This window comes from Lepidochelys kempii, chromosome 1, assembly GCF_965140265.1.
Source record: "Lepidochelys kempii isolate rLepKem1 chromosome 1, rLepKem1.hap2, whole genome shotgun sequence".
NCBI lineage: Eukaryota > Metazoa > Chordata > Testudines > Cheloniidae > Lepidochelys > Lepidochelys kempii.
In genome coordinates this window covers 122,355,697-122,375,299 of record NC_133256.1, presented here as the reverse complement: position 1 = coordinate 122,375,299, position 19,603 = coordinate 122,355,697, and the positions used below count along the sequence as shown (strand labels likewise).

At 43.0% G+C, this 19,603-nt stretch overlaps 1 protein-coding gene across 1 annotated transcript; it reads right to left on the bottom strand.

Annotated features, from left to right (window-relative positions):
* Positions 1 to 233: 233 nt before the first annotated feature.
* On the bottom strand, positions 234 to 18,667 carry CHST7 (carbohydrate sulfotransferase 7). The gene is made up of 2 exons (XM_073353331.1): positions 17,079 to 18,667; positions 234 to 1,127 (listed from the first exon to the last, which is right to left on the bottom strand). The coding sequence occupies exon 1, from the start codon at positions 18,519 to 18,521 to the stop codon at positions 17,106 to 17,108; it is 1,416 nt and encodes a 471-aa protein (XP_073209432.1). The 5' UTR covers positions 18,522 to 18,667; the 3' UTR covers positions 234 to 1,127; positions 17,079 to 17,105.
* Between the last annotated feature and the right edge of the window lie 936 nt (positions 18,668 to 19,603).

The following is a 19,603-nucleotide window of genomic DNA, read 5'->3' as shown; positions in this document are numbered from 1 at the left end:
GCCTGCTTGTCCAAACTGAGAGAAATACATGCCCATTTCAGATTTGCATTCCATAACAAAGCTGCAATGAAAGGATTTCTAGCAGCATAAGGAAGGGCTAATTCATCAGCTTTCCATGGGAATTGTAGGCTATTAGTCCTAGCTTTTTTGTAAGACAAGCTCTTTGTAAGACTTAAATCTGGAGCCAAATTAAGCCTCAGATCGCACTGAATAAATGCCCCATAGCCTTAACATTCTTTTAAAAGGTTTATACAGTACATTAACAATGAGCACTGTGAAATCCCAGCTCTCAGCACCAAAGCGTTATTTAAGGTATGAGTTATAGACAAACTTGAAGTGGATTTTAGCTTGGCATTTCAGTAAGAGCTTAACACAAGGGTCAGAACCTCAGCTATGCCAACTGACACCAGTTAGCAGCCCTGAACTTTTTTCCCTCCTAAACAAACAGAGGTTTGTGCATTTTCTTGTAAGAGCATGGTGTGATGTGACTGTGCTTTCTGTGGATTTGGTCACAATGCAGTAGAAATGGAAGCAGCACTTCAACTGTTTTTCCCCCCCAAGGGAGAGTTTGTATAATCAAATTCACAACTTACTATATAATTTACTGTATTCAGAACTCTAAAAACACAGTCCTGGTATTAGGATAAAATTCCCCATTACAGGGTGGGGAACCAGAGCACTTAAAAAAAAAACTTCACCATTTAGATCTGTGAAAGTTGTGCTACAAATCTGAAGTGTACAATACTACGCTTACAAATACTGAGTTTTTGCAATGGTAGATGATTTGTCCAAGTACTGTCAGTAACTTTAAAAATTTAAGTCTCCTTGTTGCCAGAAAAAGCACCTACAACTGACCACAGACTGGCACCTTCAAACTGTAAAATAAACCACTCCATAGTGGAGGTTCATAGTTGTCCATATTGCACTGTCATATCCTTACTGGAAATGAAGTCATTGTGTCCACCTGTTTTAGATGATTAAAATTTGTTCTGCTATGCAAAACTGTACAGTTGTTAGCATTAACTGAAGTTCTGAAAAGATGTGGAATGTAATCTCTTCAGGGATGAATTTTTCTTCACAGTCCTTGGCTGTACAGTAACGCTTCCTTCCAATGTCTGCAATTCAAGCTATGGGAGGGGGGAAAAAGTAATACTGCATTAGAACATTGTTTTTGCAATTATCAGCTTTCAGTATTCTCAAAATAGAAGGCATGTTAAGAGAACAGTGTGATCTTTTAAACTAGGAATTTTAAGCTTGTAGCTCATAAGCTCAGTGTTGCAATTACATTAAGTAGCAATAAATTGTCAGTAAAATATACACAACTATAAAATTTTAAATGGGGATGGCTGAAGAGAAGAAATCAAGTTACAATAAAATAATGTGAAAGCTAATAGTATACTCTGAACAAAAGTAAAATAATTGTTGCTGTATGTATACTTATGTACTGTCAAACTTTTTTTAACAGATGGATTTAGCGATAATTAGTTTCAATAATAATCCAAGTGCTCATATTAGCTTATTCATACATGCAAGACTGCCGCCACTCATCCCTGTTCAAAGATCTAACAATATAAGACCCTCAGTGGATCAGTAAGATAACAAAATACAGACCAGGAGGAGTATGAACAAGTATGCCTATCATAAATGGACAAAATACACTTATGAATTTACTCGTACTTTAATCATTTACATTTATTAATTTGGAAACAGGCCTTGTCAAATGACAGGTACTTTATAGATATAGTAATACGTTTGTGTTCTAGTTCGCTATTAACTTGAAGATTTAAATAAAACTGAATATAGACATTGATTCTACTGTTTTCATTTTAATATTGAAACAAGACAGTCTGCTGTGGAATGAGAAATTGCTTTGTTTCACAGAAATTTCGTACTATAGTAGGTAAGAATTGAAGGGGAATGTATGCTCTGAATTCAGTGAGTAGATATGCTAAACAAGGGCACAAAGTTGGAAAAAAGTTACTGTTCTTGGCTATACACAAAGAGAGAGAGTGCTTGCTATTCTGTCAACTCAATACTTTAGAGGTCTTGTTTAAGTACAGAATTTTTTAAAAAGAAAAGGAGGACTTGTAAAGCACTAAGCAGAACCCACTGCAAATTTAAATAAGCTCTGCCAAGGTCATAGGACCCCTCCTCTCAGCTATATTGCAAGACCTGTCCTAACTTCATACTGAATGAGTGAGCCCCTTAGTTTTCAGTTTAAACTAACTTTACTGAAAAAAAGCCCAGGTTTTACGGAAGTATTATTAATTTTTTCCCTGATTTTCACCCTACTTTTATATCAAATATATAAAAAATAACTTATTAGGAAAATGCAGTACATTGCAATAAGATATGTATCATGATAATACAATAGTCTGTGTGTATATGTAAAGCTGTTTGTAGAAGTAAGGCTATGTATTAATCTAGAAGATACACACAAACAGACATGCACGCAAGCTCTGAAGTGTGTGCACGTCTGAATGTACTGATTAATCTCACGCCCACCACAAACATTTTAAGCTGTTAGCAGTATAAGTTTAAATATCTGACACTATAATGGTAAGAAAACTAAAGTCTGTATCAGAATATGTTTCAGAACATAAAGAAGTATTCAAACCTTTTAAAAAATAAAAACAGGAGAAAAGGATGAAGTTGAGTGTATGCCCTGCAAATGGTATGGCCCAATTATTAAATGTAAGTATTTATAGGCTAGTAGTTCAAAGTCTACAACAGTGAACTGTTTATTCAAATGAAAAGTTTTATTTGGGGATTAGGGATATATTGTTTTCTTAAATTTAGAGGTGGCATTGTGTTTTGAATTCTGTTTTAGTTCTGCAGTAAATCACACTGAATTCCATTCATCAAAGCATTAATCTACTGAATACTTTCCCCCCGTCCTTCCGTCCACCAAAATAAACCCTGATATTTACCCAGAAAAATTAATAGATTTTCCACCAATTTTCACCTGTTTTGTTGTTGTAGTAATAAATTCCCAGGAAAAATTAAATAAAATAAAAACTGAAAACGAAGGGCCTTAAGAATGAGGGAGGAGGCCTTATAGTTACCACACTGGCTCTTAGCTAAGATGGTCAGAGATTCAACCCCATGCTCTGGGTGTCCCTAAAACTGACTTCTAGAAGCTCGGACTGATCATTTTATAAATTACCTTGTTCTGTTCATTCCCTCTGAAGCATCTGGCACTAGCCACTGTCCGAAGACAGGATACTGGGTTAGATGGACCATTGGTCTGACCCAGCGTGGCCTTCGTTATGTTCTCGTTCACTATGCACCATCCACAGTGCATAAGGATTTGTGGAGTTACAGTGGTAACTCCACTGCTTTTAATAGTTGTTCTGGGTTTATATTTGGAATTACAAACAGAATTGGACCAAGCATGAGGCAGGGATCTTGTCCAGCTTTCACAAGGAATGAGGCAGGTGTGCTGCATTACAACAGTAATCTTGGATCATGTAATTCAAGTCCACACTGTAACACATACAAGGGAGAACAGCTGAAGTTCTGCATGTAACATCAGCTTTTCTATTTCCTGGCTTTCAAGGGCTTTACTTTGCAAAACTAACATTATCTTTCCATAATACTTTCACTGCTATTTGCCTACACACCATAAGAAAGCCAATGCCATTTTCTTGACACTGTTGTGCTCTATGAATGAATGGTCAGTGGCTCTATGCTCCCACAGCTTCATGCAGAGAAGTCAGTGGTGGAAGCAAGTGCTCCTACAAAGGATGTGCAGAAACTCTGGGGCAGGCAGTAACCAGCCCTTACATATTTCACCGCACCATCATCAGTAAGAAATAACCAATAAGCAGTTGTCTAACATTTGTTGCACACTAATTTCATAGTGCTGCAATGGGTGCAGAAAATGAGGTTACTTGCTGCACTGAAGTTATTTGCACAGAAAATACACAAATTCACTACATTTTCCGTACTCCTGTATTTAGCTCCACACACACATGCAGTGCAGCCCATGTCACTCAGAATACTGGGAGGTAGTTAAAGAAAACACATATGCCAACCCCTGATTCAGCTAAATCTATTTTTTTTTTACCCTAATACTCATGGTACACCTACACTTCGAGCTGGGGGAGAGAGTCCCATCTTGGGAAACATGCACACACACTAGCTCTGACTGAGCTAGTGTGCTAAAAATAGAGCATAGTCTCAGAGGAGTGAGTGGCAGGAGGGGCTAGCCACCCCAATTATGTACCCCCCCACTACACTCAGCACATAACTCAGGGAGGCTAGTCCCACTGCTCACTCTGCCATGGCTACACTGCTATTTTTAGCATGCTAGGATGATCAGAGCTAGCATTTGTACATCTCCTCAAGCTTGGAATTATACCCCTAGCTTGAAGCATAGACAACATGCCCTAAAAGGCACCTCTCTTCCCTCAATGCCACCTTTTCTGCCAAATTTCTACTTTATACCACACCCTGCTCAGAACTAGGCTTCTTTTAGAATAAAATTACAAGTTTTTTCATGGGCAGAGCTTTAAAAACAAATAAAATCATGCTTGCGCTCTGCCCAAACATGAAAGGTGAACGTTTCAGGAAGCTTTAAACAACTGAGAAGGGGGGTTATTATGCACATGCCTAAGCAACTTCAGCTATTCATGGTAGCACTCTATCTATAATGCAGCTACCATACAAGGAAAGGTACAGGCTGTCTGTACCCTACAGTCTATACTAAAAACTTTTGCCAGTATAGCTACGGCGGAGGTGTGATTCCCCCCCGCAAATGTGATTGATATAACTATGCCAGCAAAAGCCCTAGTGTAGCAGTTACACCAGCAAAAGTGTCACTTAGCTGGTACAGCTTATTCAATCTGGGGTGCAAGCATAAGACATATTGGCAAGAATTCTTTTACCAGTATACGCGGTCTCTCCCCTATAAGAATTATAGCTGTACCAGCAAACACATTCTACTGTAGACAAAACCTACATTAAAGCTTCTCTTGGGCAATGTTCAGATACTTAGAACTATTAACCTGCCTCATGATTCAGCCAAACTGGTGTAAAGATTCTATGCAAAGTAAATAGGTGGTAAAACACTAAGAGTTATTGTAAGTGGAATGCACATCAGACCCAAGTCCAGTCCTTACACAAATAAAACTCCCTGAGATATACATTGTGAATTTTGCTTGAGGAAATTCAGAGTTAAGGTTAAACTTAAAAAGAAAAGGAGTACCTGTGGCACCTTAGAGACTAACCAATTTATTTGAGCATAAGCTTTCGTGAGCTACAGCTCACTTCATCGGATGAAATCCAAATGTGTTAACTATGCATTTTCATACCTGAAGGTACCCAAACAACCTTAACTCACACTGTGACACCATGGGGGGAGGGGGGAGGAAGAGATGGAATGAATGTCCTTATGTTGATTTGTCATCCCAGATTAAACTATTATATACTAAAGTATGGTTATTGCATAGTGTCACTACAGGAAGAGGTGATGGCATCTTAGCATGTTTAGATTTCTTTTTAAGTGTAACCTAAACCAAAAAGTTCTAGGGTGTTATAATGCTTGTTTTTGGAATAATTACAATATCTCTGTAATGTTTTTATACTTAAACTGTTATGTACTCAACCTTAACTGCAGTCAACTCCAGCTTACCTGGAAATTAAGACAGTATCTTCCACGGAAGAGCCATTAAGAACCCATGCATATGCTCATTGAAAAGCTGTTTTAGGGCAGGATCGCTGCTTTTGCCAATGTCCAGAATTCCAAGTGGCAGTACAAGATCAAACATTTGCGTCCGTTAACCATACCCCTTAACTGAAAATGATTCTAGCTGCTTCATAATAAAATACTAAATAAGGATTCTTTACTCCCAACAAAGGCAGCCTGTACTCTGCGTGCTTGGGTCATTGTTTCCAACAGAAGAGATTACAAAATATGTTTTCTTTTATTGCAAGTTCAGCCCAGCTATTCAGAACCATGGGCCATTTGCCCATACAATTATGACATCCACAAAGCCATTCCTGGGCCAGTAAGTGGGCTGGGCTATGTTTCCAACAACATTCTGTCTCCAAATCCTTACTCATTCAAGAATGTTCCCACAACAGCCTCTGGGGCATCTGACTTCTAAAACCAGAACTCATGGTAGGAATTTTTAAGAGTTAGATACAGGCATGAGGGAACATGTTGGAATAACTCCAGGCAAACTCAATTTCAGTTTTAAAAGTAAGCCCAGCCTGTTGACAGTCTTAAAATGGCTTATTGGTAATTACATACTTTGTTTAGCCCCCAGTCAAGAGCGCTATATATTATGGAAAATAAAAAGCAGCCCAGGGTGTTACAGTACAAAAATAACAGAGGCTTTGTGGCTTTACAGCTGCTGAAGTAGATCTAGACCACAAGCAAAAGATTCAATCTACAGTGTCACTAATACAGACTGTGAATGGCATCATCCTTAGACTGACAATTAGAGCTTAAATTTTAAGCTCTTAGAGGAGAATTTTGACTAATGCAAGTATTACTTATATTTTAATCAAGAGGTTTATTGGAAGGCTTAACTTCAAATTAGCAAGTTTATGATCCAAAATGTAACCTACGACTGAAGATTCCCTGCTTATTGTGAAATACAATAAGCATTTTGCATTTGTATTTGACCTGAAAGTAATCCTAAGTCACTTGTGTCCATTTTGTGTAAGTCTTCATCTTCATTAAAGACACAGAAACCTTTGTGTAGAGCCAGTGTAGGCATAAACAGACTAAGCAATTGCTTAGAGCCCCGAGCAGCTCAACAAGCCCCCTATTCACTTTTTATTGTGTTATGAGGGGGAGGCCCCCAAAATATTCCTGCTTAGAGCCCCCAATGGGCTAGTACTGCCTCTGTCTTTGTGAAACAGTGAAAACCAGCTTTAAGCAAACATCTCTTTTCAGAGACAAAATTGGCTCATACAAACCCTTAACATACTTATCTAGTTATCTGAGAAACTGACAGTTCTTATTTTAACTCAATAGCTCTCCCAGGCTTACGTTTCATGAAATACTATACTGTCATAGTAAGTGAATTAACAAAATAGAATTTAAAACTTTGTCAAAACAAGAAATGAAATATTTAATGAGACTTTGCTAAAATTAAGGCCTTCAGTCAGAGGAGATGCTAATAGATGATTTAACTGGAAAATCATAATACAATATTTCCCCCAGAAGGACATACCTTACAGTTAGTTACTCCTGATCATATATTTCACATCAAATGTAGTTATATACTGTAACTAGTTCAGAATCAGCTTCTGAAAAGGAGCATTCACTCAGGTCATCCTCCTCAAAGCAGCAGCTGCATTAATTGGGGAGAGTGAAGGAAGAATCCCAACTCTTCTGCCAACATAATTTAGGCATCTTATTTATTTTTCAGAAATATACAATACATTAAAAGAACATTTAAGGTTTCAAAATTAAGCACTCCAAAGTTAGGAAATGCCAGAAGTGAGGTTGCCTCTTGTAACATTAATGTGCTCCCCCTTGTGCATCTCTCTTTAATTAAAAAGAACAGGAAGACTTGTGGCACCTTAGAGACTAACCAATTTATTTGAGCATAAGCTTTCGTGAGCTACAGCTCACTTCATCGGATGTAGCTCATGAAAGCTTATGCTCAAATAAATTGGTTAGTCTCTAAGGTGCCACAAGTACTCCTTTTCTTTTTGCGAATACAGACTAACACAGCTGCTACTCTGAAACCTCTCTTTAATTACATGATCACATACCATTTTTCTCCCATAGGACACCTGCCTCTGTCAGTACACAGGATGGATAGTGCACTGTTAATGAGTGGGTAGTTGTTCAATATTTTATTTTCTCCTTATCGTTGAATGTGTGGCTATCGGCCGTATTTACTACACACTATTCACACCCTGCTCTGAACGCAGAATTATTAATTTTCTTGTGTGCTTTTCTATGATGCTCAGCACTATAATATCCAAATGAATCACCCGCTTTATCAATCTATCTTCACAAACCCCTGTGAGACGAGGGGCTGGTAATCATTCCCATTTTATAGATTGGGAGCAGATGCACCAAAAGATTATCAAAAAGTATCTATTCCTTTTGGGTGCCCAATTTGAGATGACAAAGTGCAGATTTTCCAGAGTACTTACCATGATACAGTGCTTTATATACTCAAGCACAGCTCCCATTGATTTCAGCTGCACTGCTGAGTGCTCTGCATGTCCGCTAATCAGACCACAGTGTCAAGTTGGGCACCCAGAAAAGGAGTACCAGTTCATCAGTGACCACCTGTGAAAAGTTTAGTTCAAGTGATTTGCCAAGTATCACACAGTAACTCTGTGGCAGAGGCAGGAATAGAATTCAGTTCTCCACGACAACATTCAACTGCCTCAACCATGAGCCCATCCTTCCCTTTCTGCAATCCCCTACTTTATTTACTACACATCTTTCGACTTCTGCAACAAATGAAGCAGGGGTACTACAGACAACAATCTCCTTCACCACACAACCCTGATTCATCTCCAGAGCAGGTCCAATCTGTGTACTGAATGAGGCAGGGGTCCCGTGGGGAAAAAAAAACAACAACTAGCATCACAGAAAGGGGCTGAGTTAAGATTGCACAATCTTAATTCTGGCTTTTTCTAACTTTTGGGTGCTTGACTTTGCATAATGTTCTTTTAACATAATTTGTGTCCACTACTATTATACTATATATGCACATTTTGAAAAATAATTGATATCTTCTTATCAATTTACACATACCACCCCCCTCAAAAAAAGAAATAGACTGGAGCCTCTTCAGGCTTGTAACCAATAGCATTTTAAACAGTAAAAGCTGTACACAGTGTCACTAGTCATATTAACCTAGGTTTTAAAAAAAGCAAACTGAAAAAAGAGAGAAATTCTATCATGTGGCATCATATTGACACGCAGGTGGTTCATCAAGAGGACTGGAACCTTTATCTCCACCACACAGACCCCTGCCCCTTGAGCTAACAGAGTAACTTATAGCAGTGGTAGGTTATCATGTGTGGACTAGAACTAGAAGGGGGAGGAGAGAAGTTTGCCAGTGGGTTTTATAGATATTTGCTGACAGCAGAGAAATTAGGAGATTCAGGACTCAGGTTCCATTCTAGGCTCTAAAGGTTCCTATGTTCTAGTGGGCAGAAAAATCTGCTTGTTTCCCTCAAGACTAACCCCTTGTGCCCCACCACCTCCAACCTATCCCTGTCCCAGTCCTGTCTCTTCCCCACCCCTGACTCCATACCATTTTCCTTATCTACCCAGTCACAGTCTCCACTTCTCAGGCTTCGATCTTGTCCCAGTCTACTTGCCCAGCCAGTCCTAGTCCCTGCCTCCAGGCTTGCAGTCTGCATCCCAGTCTCTCACTCACCTCTGCCCCAACTACTTGTTTCAAATCTCTTGCCCTTCCAGTCTGAGTTCCCTGCTCCCCAGGCTCCTTGTCTAATCTCAGGGTCTCTGACCCCATGCCTGGCTCCCTGTCCCAATTTCTTCACCCAGCCAATCTCAGCTCCCCCCACACTCCTACACTGGAACATTTCAGCCCAAGTGGTTGAAGTTTGACAACGCTATAAGTAGCTGAAAACAGTGTCTTTCTTATAAGGGGAAATGTCTGGCAACCTTAATAACGTGTGCTGTTAATGCCATCTAGAATAAAATCATCTTCATTTCAGTCAAGCAATGCAAGATAAACCTGGCTGTGAAGGGTCAGCACTCAGTAAGGTGGTAATGTAGGTCACTGTCACAGCTTAACACACCAATACTAACAGCTAGAGTTTCTTGGCACTAAATACAAAGATAAACATGCTCTCAGTACTGAGAAGTTATTCTGTCTTTGGCCTGTTGCTGGAGCCAAGGCTGCCAGATGTATCCCTCTAAAACAGAAGTAGTAATGGATCTCCCGCTCATAAGGTGCATTACATTAGGAGGCTTTTGATTGATTAAAAAGGGCTATCAATTTAAACTGAACATTAAATGATCCAGATCAAGGGAATCTCAAACTGAAAGAGCCAGGATTAACAGAAGTAGGATCTTGAAAATTTCCTCTGTCAAATCAAACCTGTCACTGACAGTATTGCTCTTCCCATCCCCTTCTCTAAAATGGTAGCTCTCTTTCAAGTTTAATGCAAGTGGCAAACCAACATTTAATACAGCATGTGGCTCTATTCTGAAAAATGATTATGGGTAGGTCTACACAGGGATAAAAGACCCGCAGCACAGCCATGGCGGTCAGCTGACTTGGGTTTGCAGGGCTAAAAACCATGTAGATGGTCACCCTCGAGTTTGAGCTCTGGGACCCTCCACCCTCTCAGGTCCCAGAGATTGGGCTCCAGCTAGAACATCTACACAGCAATTTTTCAACCTTGAGCCATAACCCCAGAAGCCCAAGTCAGCTGATCCAGACCAGCCATGGGTTTTTTTAGGACGCACCCTATTTCAAAATAGCACCTACTATACTTACTGTCCCTAACAGCCAGCTTTAGTGACAAGTTTTTAATTCTTTATATTCTTGTTAGGCTTACAAAGCCAATGCATCTCAGAAAATATTCTGTTTATTTTTAGCATAATTTTTCCCCCTTCTGAAATATAGTTCCATTGCATCAAGTTTGCATAAGTGTCTGAGGGCACAGATTTGGCCTGCTAAAACTTTTAGTGTTGATATCTGAGAAAAGGAAAGAACTTAGTTTGACTCTGGGCCTTTCTTTGAACTTGCAGGGTTGATGGGGGAAAAATAATCTTTAACTGTTCAGTGAACACATGCAATATGAAAACCATTAAGAAATGAGAAAGTCCACTGTCATTTAACCCTTCTCAGAGGAAATCAGTATCATAAATTTGTACATCTTTGCATTTATCAGGAAAAATATAAAAATACTACTGAACTATTAAGAGAGTTTCCTCTGTACTTGAAATACACCAGCATATTGCATGAATTTCTACAACTACCACCTGAATATTGATCTATGAAGTGCCAAACTAAAACAAAGTAAAACGAGGGGTAAATATTGCTGTCATTGGAGTTTCATCATTTACACAAATGTGTATCAGTACAGCAAATCATACAGTACCCTAGATTGTCAGTTTAAATGTGCAGATACAGTAACTCCTCACTTAAAGTCGTCCCGGTTAACGTTGTTATGTTGCTGATCAATTAGGGAACATGCTCCTTTAAAGTTGTGCAATGCTCCACTCTTACGTTGTTTGGCTGCCTGCTTTCTCCACAGCTGGCAGCCTCCCTACGCCCACCCCTACCCCCCAGCGCCTCCCGCCCGCCAGCAGACCCCACAGATCAGTGCCGTCCCCCTCCTCCCGCCCCCGGCAATCAGCTTACTTGCAGTGTTTAGAAAGGAGGGGAGTGAGGGGGAGCCTGCACACCAAGTCCTCGCTCCTCCCTCCAAAACGCCACAAGCCAGCTGATTGCTGCGGGGGCGGGGGGGGGGAGGGAGTGAGGACTTGGCGGGCAGGCTCCCCCTGCCTCCCGAACGTGGCAATCATCTGGCTTGCGGTGTTTTGGAGGGAGGGAGGAGCGAGGACTTGGCCCACAGGCTCCCCCTGCCTCCCGAATGCGGCAAGCCAGCTGATTGCCCCAGGCAGGAGGGAGGAGCGAGGACTCAGCTCATGGCAATCAGCTGGCTTGCGGCATTTAGAAGGGAGGGGGAGCCTGTGGGCCAAGTCCTCGCTCCTCCTCCCTCCCTCCCAAACACCGCAAGCCAGATGATTGCCGTGGGCAGGAGGTGCGCAGAATCCTTTGGAAAAAAAATATTTCCCTGGAACCTAACTCCCCCATTTACATTAATTCTTATGGGGAAATTGGATTTGCTTAACATCGTTTCACTTAAAGTCACATTTTTCAGGAACATAACTACAACATTAAGTGAGGAGTTACTGTATATTGATTGTGTTAATGCATATGAATCAGAGTCTAGATCTGAAGTCTCAGATTTGGAGTAAATAAGTATAAGGTAATATTTTACCAACAGTTATACTGCTTGAGTTCCTACATATCTGAAGACAACTGCATGACAGCTAATCATTAAAGCAGATGATACAAATTATCCTTTGAACATTTATCAGTTTTGTTCCTGTTTTCCCATGAAATTGTATATATAAGCTGTTAATGCATTACATATGATGTAATGCAAGTATGTTGTTCCAAATCTCAGCCTAAACTGCTAAAATCTCATGAATTTGGCACGGATCTCTCCCTTCTAAGCCTGTGGAGTTTAAATCAGCGATGAAAAGTGTTTATGGTGCCACCCCTCCATCTTAGCGATCAATTATACTTTTTGTTAAACCATACCATTCACTAGAATTGGGATTTTGCTTTTTTTTTAAAAAATGAAAGTAAAATCTCTCATATGAAGAGCTAAAATGGTGCAAAACAAAGTGTCTCAGCAGTAATTCTCAGCTGTTCTCAGAATGCAATTATCTGTAGCTTCCCACCATCTCACTTTCAGCAAGATCCACTTCTACTTAATTCGAAAGTTCTCAAATACTAAAACTCTACAGCGCTAGTCCCAATTTAAGCTTTGTTCTTAATCCCCTAAATCAGAGTAGATAAATATCAATATTCTTTGTTAGCCGACACTATATTTTTGTGCTCCACACTCAATAGGTAAGTTTTCAGACTAAGCAGGGTATGTTGCAAACAGGTTGAAAGACACAATACATCTTCAAGGGAAAAATTCACCGCATTAAATGCATTGATGATGAAGTTTTCAAAAGCACTTTAAGTGATTTAGGGCCCAGATTTTTAGAAGTATTTAGGGATTGCTTTACTGAGCATTGCAATGCCTAACTTATGAGTCTATGTCTCATTGGAAGTCAATGATACTATGGGTCCTAAATGCCTATGTTGTTTTTGAAAATGAGAGTTCAGCTCCTAACTCAGTTAGGCATTGCAACACTGAGTGGAGCAATGCCCAAATACCTTTAAAATCTAGTGCACAAGTCTTATGGTCTTTGAATGTGACTTGTACTCTTAAGACCTAGATGCTTTTGAAAATCCCACTCTTAAGATTTTGAGCTCTACAAACTTTCTTCAATTATGTATATTGCCTAGTATTGGGTTCAGGACATTTAGAGTAATTGACATTAAAAACAGAAACGTGGAATGTTAACAGCTCATGTAGTTATACTGCAGAAATCTTGCAGGACAGACTTTCACAGTGGAGGAAAAAAAAAACTACAAAAAGAATACATAAATACTCAGATAAAGTGTAAGGACAGGAAAATACATTTAAACTGATCACTAATAAAATAAGGAGCAGTGGTGTTAATGAACAAATTCAGCTGAGGATGTAGAAAGGACTTCAATATTGAGGACAAGTCAGACACTTGACAAATTTATCTATGCCAAACTCAATAGGTATTTGAGTGAAAATTAAACAGTTTCTGAAAGATATCTGTTTTTCTATTGGATGCAACAGGTTAAGCTGGATCACTAGGCAGATTATGCTTCAGTTTTAGTCATAGTGACTTTAGAGAATGTGAAATTTTATGTTTTCATTCACAACAGTAGCATAGCACTCTGCTCACTGATCCTGATCCTGCAAGGTGCTGAGCACAGTCAATTGCCCCAGGAGAACTGAGTATTCTGATACTGCAAGGTGAAGATCCCTGGTTGAATTTGTTACAAGTGACTCAGCCCAAAATTGCTGAGGTTTTTGATGGAAAGACAGAAATCCTTTTTGACCTTTCAATATGCAATAAAGTCTTACCAGTTTCTGCTCAAGCACATCAGTACAAGTTAGGTAGGGTATATACATGGACAAGTTTTAGAGTGAGGTGACCTAATATGGGTACTGTTCCTCTAATAAAAGGTAAAATATTACTTAAGAACCAATTTCTGTTTGCATACTCTATGCAACCTGACTGCAATAAGGCTGCACGAGAACACAGAAATGGCCCTCAGGCTATAAAATAGGTCATTTCAGTACAAAAACAGTAAAAAGGAAACTCAAAACATGCTTGACAGAGTGAAATTAAATAATTTCTCAAGAACATTTTTAGGATATATTCTCCCTTAGAAGCATGCTTCTGCCAATAATACTAGTGTTAAGATTAGATCTTCCCCTGCAAAAGTGTATTAAGTAATTCTTTCCAGTGCAACATACCAGTCACGAAAACGGTCTACAATGTAATTAATTCAAATGCTCTTTCAGTAACAGTAACTGTAAAAGATTTCTTTTGAACTGCCTTTATTTTCATCACTTTACATGTATAGTTTTATTCTTGATCCAGGATTATCCCCGATTTGAAGTTCACGGTCTTATTTTGTATCTGAGGGTTACATATAAATGCGAGTATAACCTTGAATGCCCTTGAAGCTTTGTCTAAATGCCATCAGATTAAAAAAAGGAAGAGTCTAACAATTTAAGGATCCAATTCTCTGAAATACAACTTCCCTCCCCTTCCCCCAAATGAAAATATACCCTAGTATGCAAGTTCCAAAAAGTTCAACTGAAACCAGTATCTTTAAACTCAAACTGAATCCTAAAAATGTTAAACAAACTTCAGGGTAGGTAGAACTTGCCAAGATTGGTTTGTCTTAACCTTGTTAGGAAATATTTGTAAATTGTTTGGGTGCAAATTTACCAGCTGAGAGGATGTTATTGTTGGGATAGGATGTGAGGGACAGAATCCCGTGCACTGCTGCACCCTGTGTCAGGCAGGAAGTTAGGAAAGTAAAATGTTATTTCAATTAATGCAGAGAACCAAAGTTGAAATATCAAGTATCCACTTTTCATTCTCAGAAGTTTTTACAAGATAGCCAGAAGAATGTGAGAGTCACACTAGATATGACAAACCAATTTTAAAACATTCCTACATTAGGAATTTTGTAAAGAGAATTTAAGAGTTCCGATTAAACAAACATCTTCAAACCCCTTGCTGTAGCCAACTGCTTACTCCACTCCTGTGATCACCATCTACAGTACTAGAGACAAATACAAGGAAGTGGAAATAGCTCTCCTTCCCTTGACTTCATGCGTCTCCCACATACAGTATTAGCAGTGCTGTACTATAATCCATATAGAGAAAGATTATCATCTCCAGCCCAGTCACTAGGTTATTGGGTGAGTGTGAATGGAAGCAAAGCCCTTCTCAGGTGAAGACACTTTTCTCCATTGTAAACTTGCACCCCAAGCAGTTAAAAGGTCTGTTGGACTTTATAAAACTTAATATAGAATATAAATTAAAGGCTTAACCTGTTGTGTGTTCTTATGAAAATAGTTTAAATTCTACTTAACATTTGTAGTCTTAAGGAATCATATGATAAAAGAAACATTAAAACCTTATATTAAAATTAGGATTAAAAAAAATGAAGATATGACTTGTTTAGGATGTATATTTATTCTTTGCATTTCTCTTAATTTAAGCAATGAAAAGAATCAAAGGAGTTACATTTTTTAATACTTCAGTTTCATACGATCTGGGATGTTTAATAATTGTTCCCATGTGAACTTTTAAAAATTCTAGAAACATTGGTTAGCTTTAGGTTTTTAATAAGAGCCTGCTTTTACAAGATGTAGATGTAAGGATAAATTAGGGTTGACATCCTCCCTTCAATGTACAATGCTTTCTAATTCCAAAGAACCATGAAGTGGCACTTACTTACTAGTTTTCACTATCCAAGACAAATGAAAAACAAGAAAATTGGGATAAGTTATTATAAAGCTTTTTCAGTTTTAACTTAAGATGCTACTTTTACCAGAAGTAAGGAGAGTATTAGTTTACTTCGACTGGGATCTCTCAGTTGACGGTGTGCCTTTAACATCAGATGTGGTCCAATCACAAATCCATCAAGAAAAAGTCTCAAGAGGAAGGAGTGAAAGTACCAATTCTTGGAACAGTTTAGGACTAGGTTTGCTAAAGCCCTGGGGAACAGAGATCTAACTAGATCTGCTCCCATCAGATTTGGGGAGGGTACACTATAATGTCTTCCTGCATCCCAACTCTTTTGCTTGTAGTCTAGGGATGTTACATCCCTAACCCAACTGCTGCATTTTTCTGACCAATATAAAGTTGCAGAATGAGCTTTCACTTTATTAAAAAAAAAAAAAAAAAGTTTACAACTCTGTTGCAAAAATAACCTTGCAACGATGGACAGAAATATTGCTCCTGGCCTGAAACAACAGCATTGTAGGAAGAGTAACTGTCCCTATTAATCTCAACAGTGCACTAACTCTGAAGCTTAACAGTGTTCTGGCCTCATTGGAGTGTGTGCAGTTAGGTGTGTGACAGTCCCAAAGTCAGTGGGGAGTGAAGTCCAGTGTGAATGGAGAGTAACTTCATAACCCTGGCCCACTTATCTTAATTAAAATCTAACCCAGTTCTCAACACAGTGAGGGGGGGACACCCTCCTCCAGCTCAAAATGCACTAAGGATGAAATCCTGGCCCCACTACAGTCAACGGCTACTCTTTGAGGTGGTGGTGTCATTTCCATTTCGGGGAGCCAGACCCACACTAGCTCTGACTGAACTTGGGCACTAAAAACATAAGTGTAGTCAGGATGGGCACCCAACAGTCGCAGGAGCTGGCTGCTTAAGTATGAGCAGGTAGGATCTTACTCCAGCAGCCAAGCTATCCCACCACTTGCATGGCCACAGCTACGGGTATGTCTACACAGTAAAGGAAAACCCACAATTGGCCCACTGTAGCTGACTGGGGCTTATGAGGCTGTTTCATTGCTATGTAGACTCAGGTTCCGGGATGCTCCAACCCCACAGGGTCCTTGAGCCCTGGGCTCTTACCCAAGGCCATACATCTACACAGCAATGAAACAGCTCCCTACCCCGGGAGTTAGCTGGCCTGTGTCTAGTTGCTGTGTAGACCTCATCAGTTCAATCAGAGCTAGCGAAGGTGTTTGGCCTCCTGCCAGAAGTTACACCTCCATCTCCAAGTGCAGAGGTGCCCAATGGTGAAAGTCCCACGGACTTCAACAGAGACAGGCTTTCACCCCCACCCCTTTCCTATCCCTAGGAGCGGGATTCCACCTGTCCTCCTCTCCCCTCTCTCAAGGGGAGGCTGCTGCATTATTGCCCGGGCCCCGTAGGTAGAAAGATGGGGGAGGCGTGTTACCTGCATGTCCCGTCCAGGAGGCGGCCGCTACCTGCTGCCCCCCTCCCGGGCTGCGCCGCCGGGCTCGGCGCTGGGCGGGTAGGACAAGAGGCTCATAGCTTCGCCGCAGGCGGCCTCCACCTGGCGCACCTGCTCCCGGCTGAGCCGCTCCCGCCAGGCGTGGATGGCCTCCCGCGCGTCCCGGGCGGAGATGAGGAAGGGCCGGTCGGAGGAGTAGGCGGCGCCGCGGGTCATGTTGAGCACGAAGCTCTCCATGGCGGGCGGCACGGGCAGGCCGGCGAAGCGCAGCAGGCGGCGCAGCTGGGCGCGGGGCTCCAGCACCAGGTCCTCGTAGCGCAGCTGGGTGTAGCGGCGGCGCAGCCAGGCCGGGGCGCGGCGGGAGGAGAGCAGGTCGCGGAGCCAGGCCTGGCAGATCACCTCCAGCGCGCCGCTCAGGAAGAACTCGGCCCGGTGCTGCTGCGCCCGCATCCCGCCGCCCAGCGCGGCCGCGGGCAGGCGCTGCCGGCGGGGGAGCCCCCGGGGCTCGGCGCGGTGCCGGCTCCGCAGCACCTGGATGCTCTCCCGCAGCAGCGCCTGCTTGGCCTTGAGGCGGGAGTTGTGCACGGCGCGGGGGTCGCGGAAGAGCTGGATGACCCGCAGGTTGAGGCCGGGCTCCCGCAGCAGCGGCAGCAGCGCGCCCAGCTCCAGCAGCCGCACGTCCTTGATCACCACCACCGGGTACTTGCGGCACTCGGCCTCCAGCTCCCGCAGCCCGCGCGGCGGGCAGCTCCGCTCGCAGGCGGCGCCGTCGATCAGGCCGATCTCGTGGCGCGGCCGGGGCGCGGCCGGGCAGAGCGGGGCCGAGCAGATCACCTTGTTCGTCCGCCAGCCGAAGAGCCCGGCCGTGGTGAGGTTGCCGCCGCCGCCGCCGCCCAGGGCCGGCGGGTCCCGGGGCGCGGGCGGGGCGGCGTAGAGGCGCAGCACGGAGAAGTCGCAGCGGAAGAGCGAGCGGAGCATGTCGCGCAGGGCGCCCTGCAGGCTGAGCGCGTCCGCCGGGTACAGGGCCTGCCACAGGTGCCACATGGGCTCGTACAGGTAGAAGACGTCCGGGTGCTGGTTGAAGAGCTCCCCCAGGAAGGAGGAGCCCGTGCGCCAGGTGGCGTGCAGGTAGATGTGCCGCTTCCCGCCGCCGGCCTCGCTCCCCTCAGCCGTCGCCCTCTTGCCCTCCGGCGGCGTCTGCTCCCCCTCGCCCTCCTCCTCCTCCTCCTCCCAGCCCCACTCGCCCAGCGCCTCCTGCAGGCTCGGGCAGCGGGGCTGCAGCGGCGCCTCGCCCGCCCCTCGCCCCCGCCCGGCCCCGTAGTCCTGCACGTAGGGCACCAGGAGCAGCAGCAGCAGCGTGTAGAGCGCCAGCAGCAGGGCGAGGCGGCGGTGCTGCCCGCGCCACCGCCACCGCCGCCCCTTCATCGCCCCGCCGCGCTCTGCTGCCGGGCAGCGGCGTCTGCAGCTAGCCGCCGCCGCCGCCGCCAGGAGAGTCCTGCCCGTTGGAAGGCGCACAAACTTGGAGGACGGCGGCGGCGGGGTGTTGGCTCCGTGGGTCCCTCCCCGTCTGGAAAAACACGCCCACGTGCCGGAGACTCCGCGGCTAGAACAGCAAAAGAGGCCGCTGCCCCCGCCTTCCTTCCCCATAGCCAGCTGTTGAAGCTCCCCGCAGACCGACAACTGCCCCTGCTGGCTGAGGAGCCGCCTCGTCCTACCTATCTGGGGCTCAGAGACTGCAGCCTTCACTGGCCTCTTTCTAGAACCAGCCCAGGGGTGCTGTCTTGAAGTGGTTTCACTCATCTGCAGGGAGGGTTTATAATTTTGTTCGGTGACTTTCAGCACCACCACTATACAAATTGTGCCAATGACACTGAACCTGCCCCTTCTTCTGCATCTCTACCCAGTAGAGAGAGAGCATTGGTGGCCTTTTTACTAGTGAGAGGGGTGAGGCTCTATCAATGAACCCAGAGAGAGAGAGGACTCACACACTCACCAGAAATGATTTTGGAAGGCCCAGGGGTCCTGCAGAAAGGTGCAGGGTTGATTTAAAACCTTCACAAAAATGGAATGCAAACCCTTTTTCTGATACAAAATTGATACCCTTAGAGTAGTGATGGGCCTAATCTGGAACCTCAGATCCAAATCTACTGCAAACTTGGGGAAAGTTCTGATCCTGAGACAAGCTTTCTAGCTCACACAATCCTCTACACAGGATGTACAGAAGAAGGTGGGGGGGGGGGCAGGTATTTAAAATAATATTTCTATCTGAAAATTGAATAATTATTGTTACAAGTAAACAACTACATGATTATATCCTAATAGAGGAGAAACATCTTTTTCGAGCTTGTTGAACTTGTTTCATACGCTACACTGGGGGGAGCTCACTTGCCTCCCTTAGGCCCTGCAAGGGAACGTTTATTCCAGGAACAGCAATCAAAGAGATGAGACTGAAGAGGCAGTGGGTAGGCATGTGGTCTTAGGAACAGGAAGGGCATATTGATCTCTAG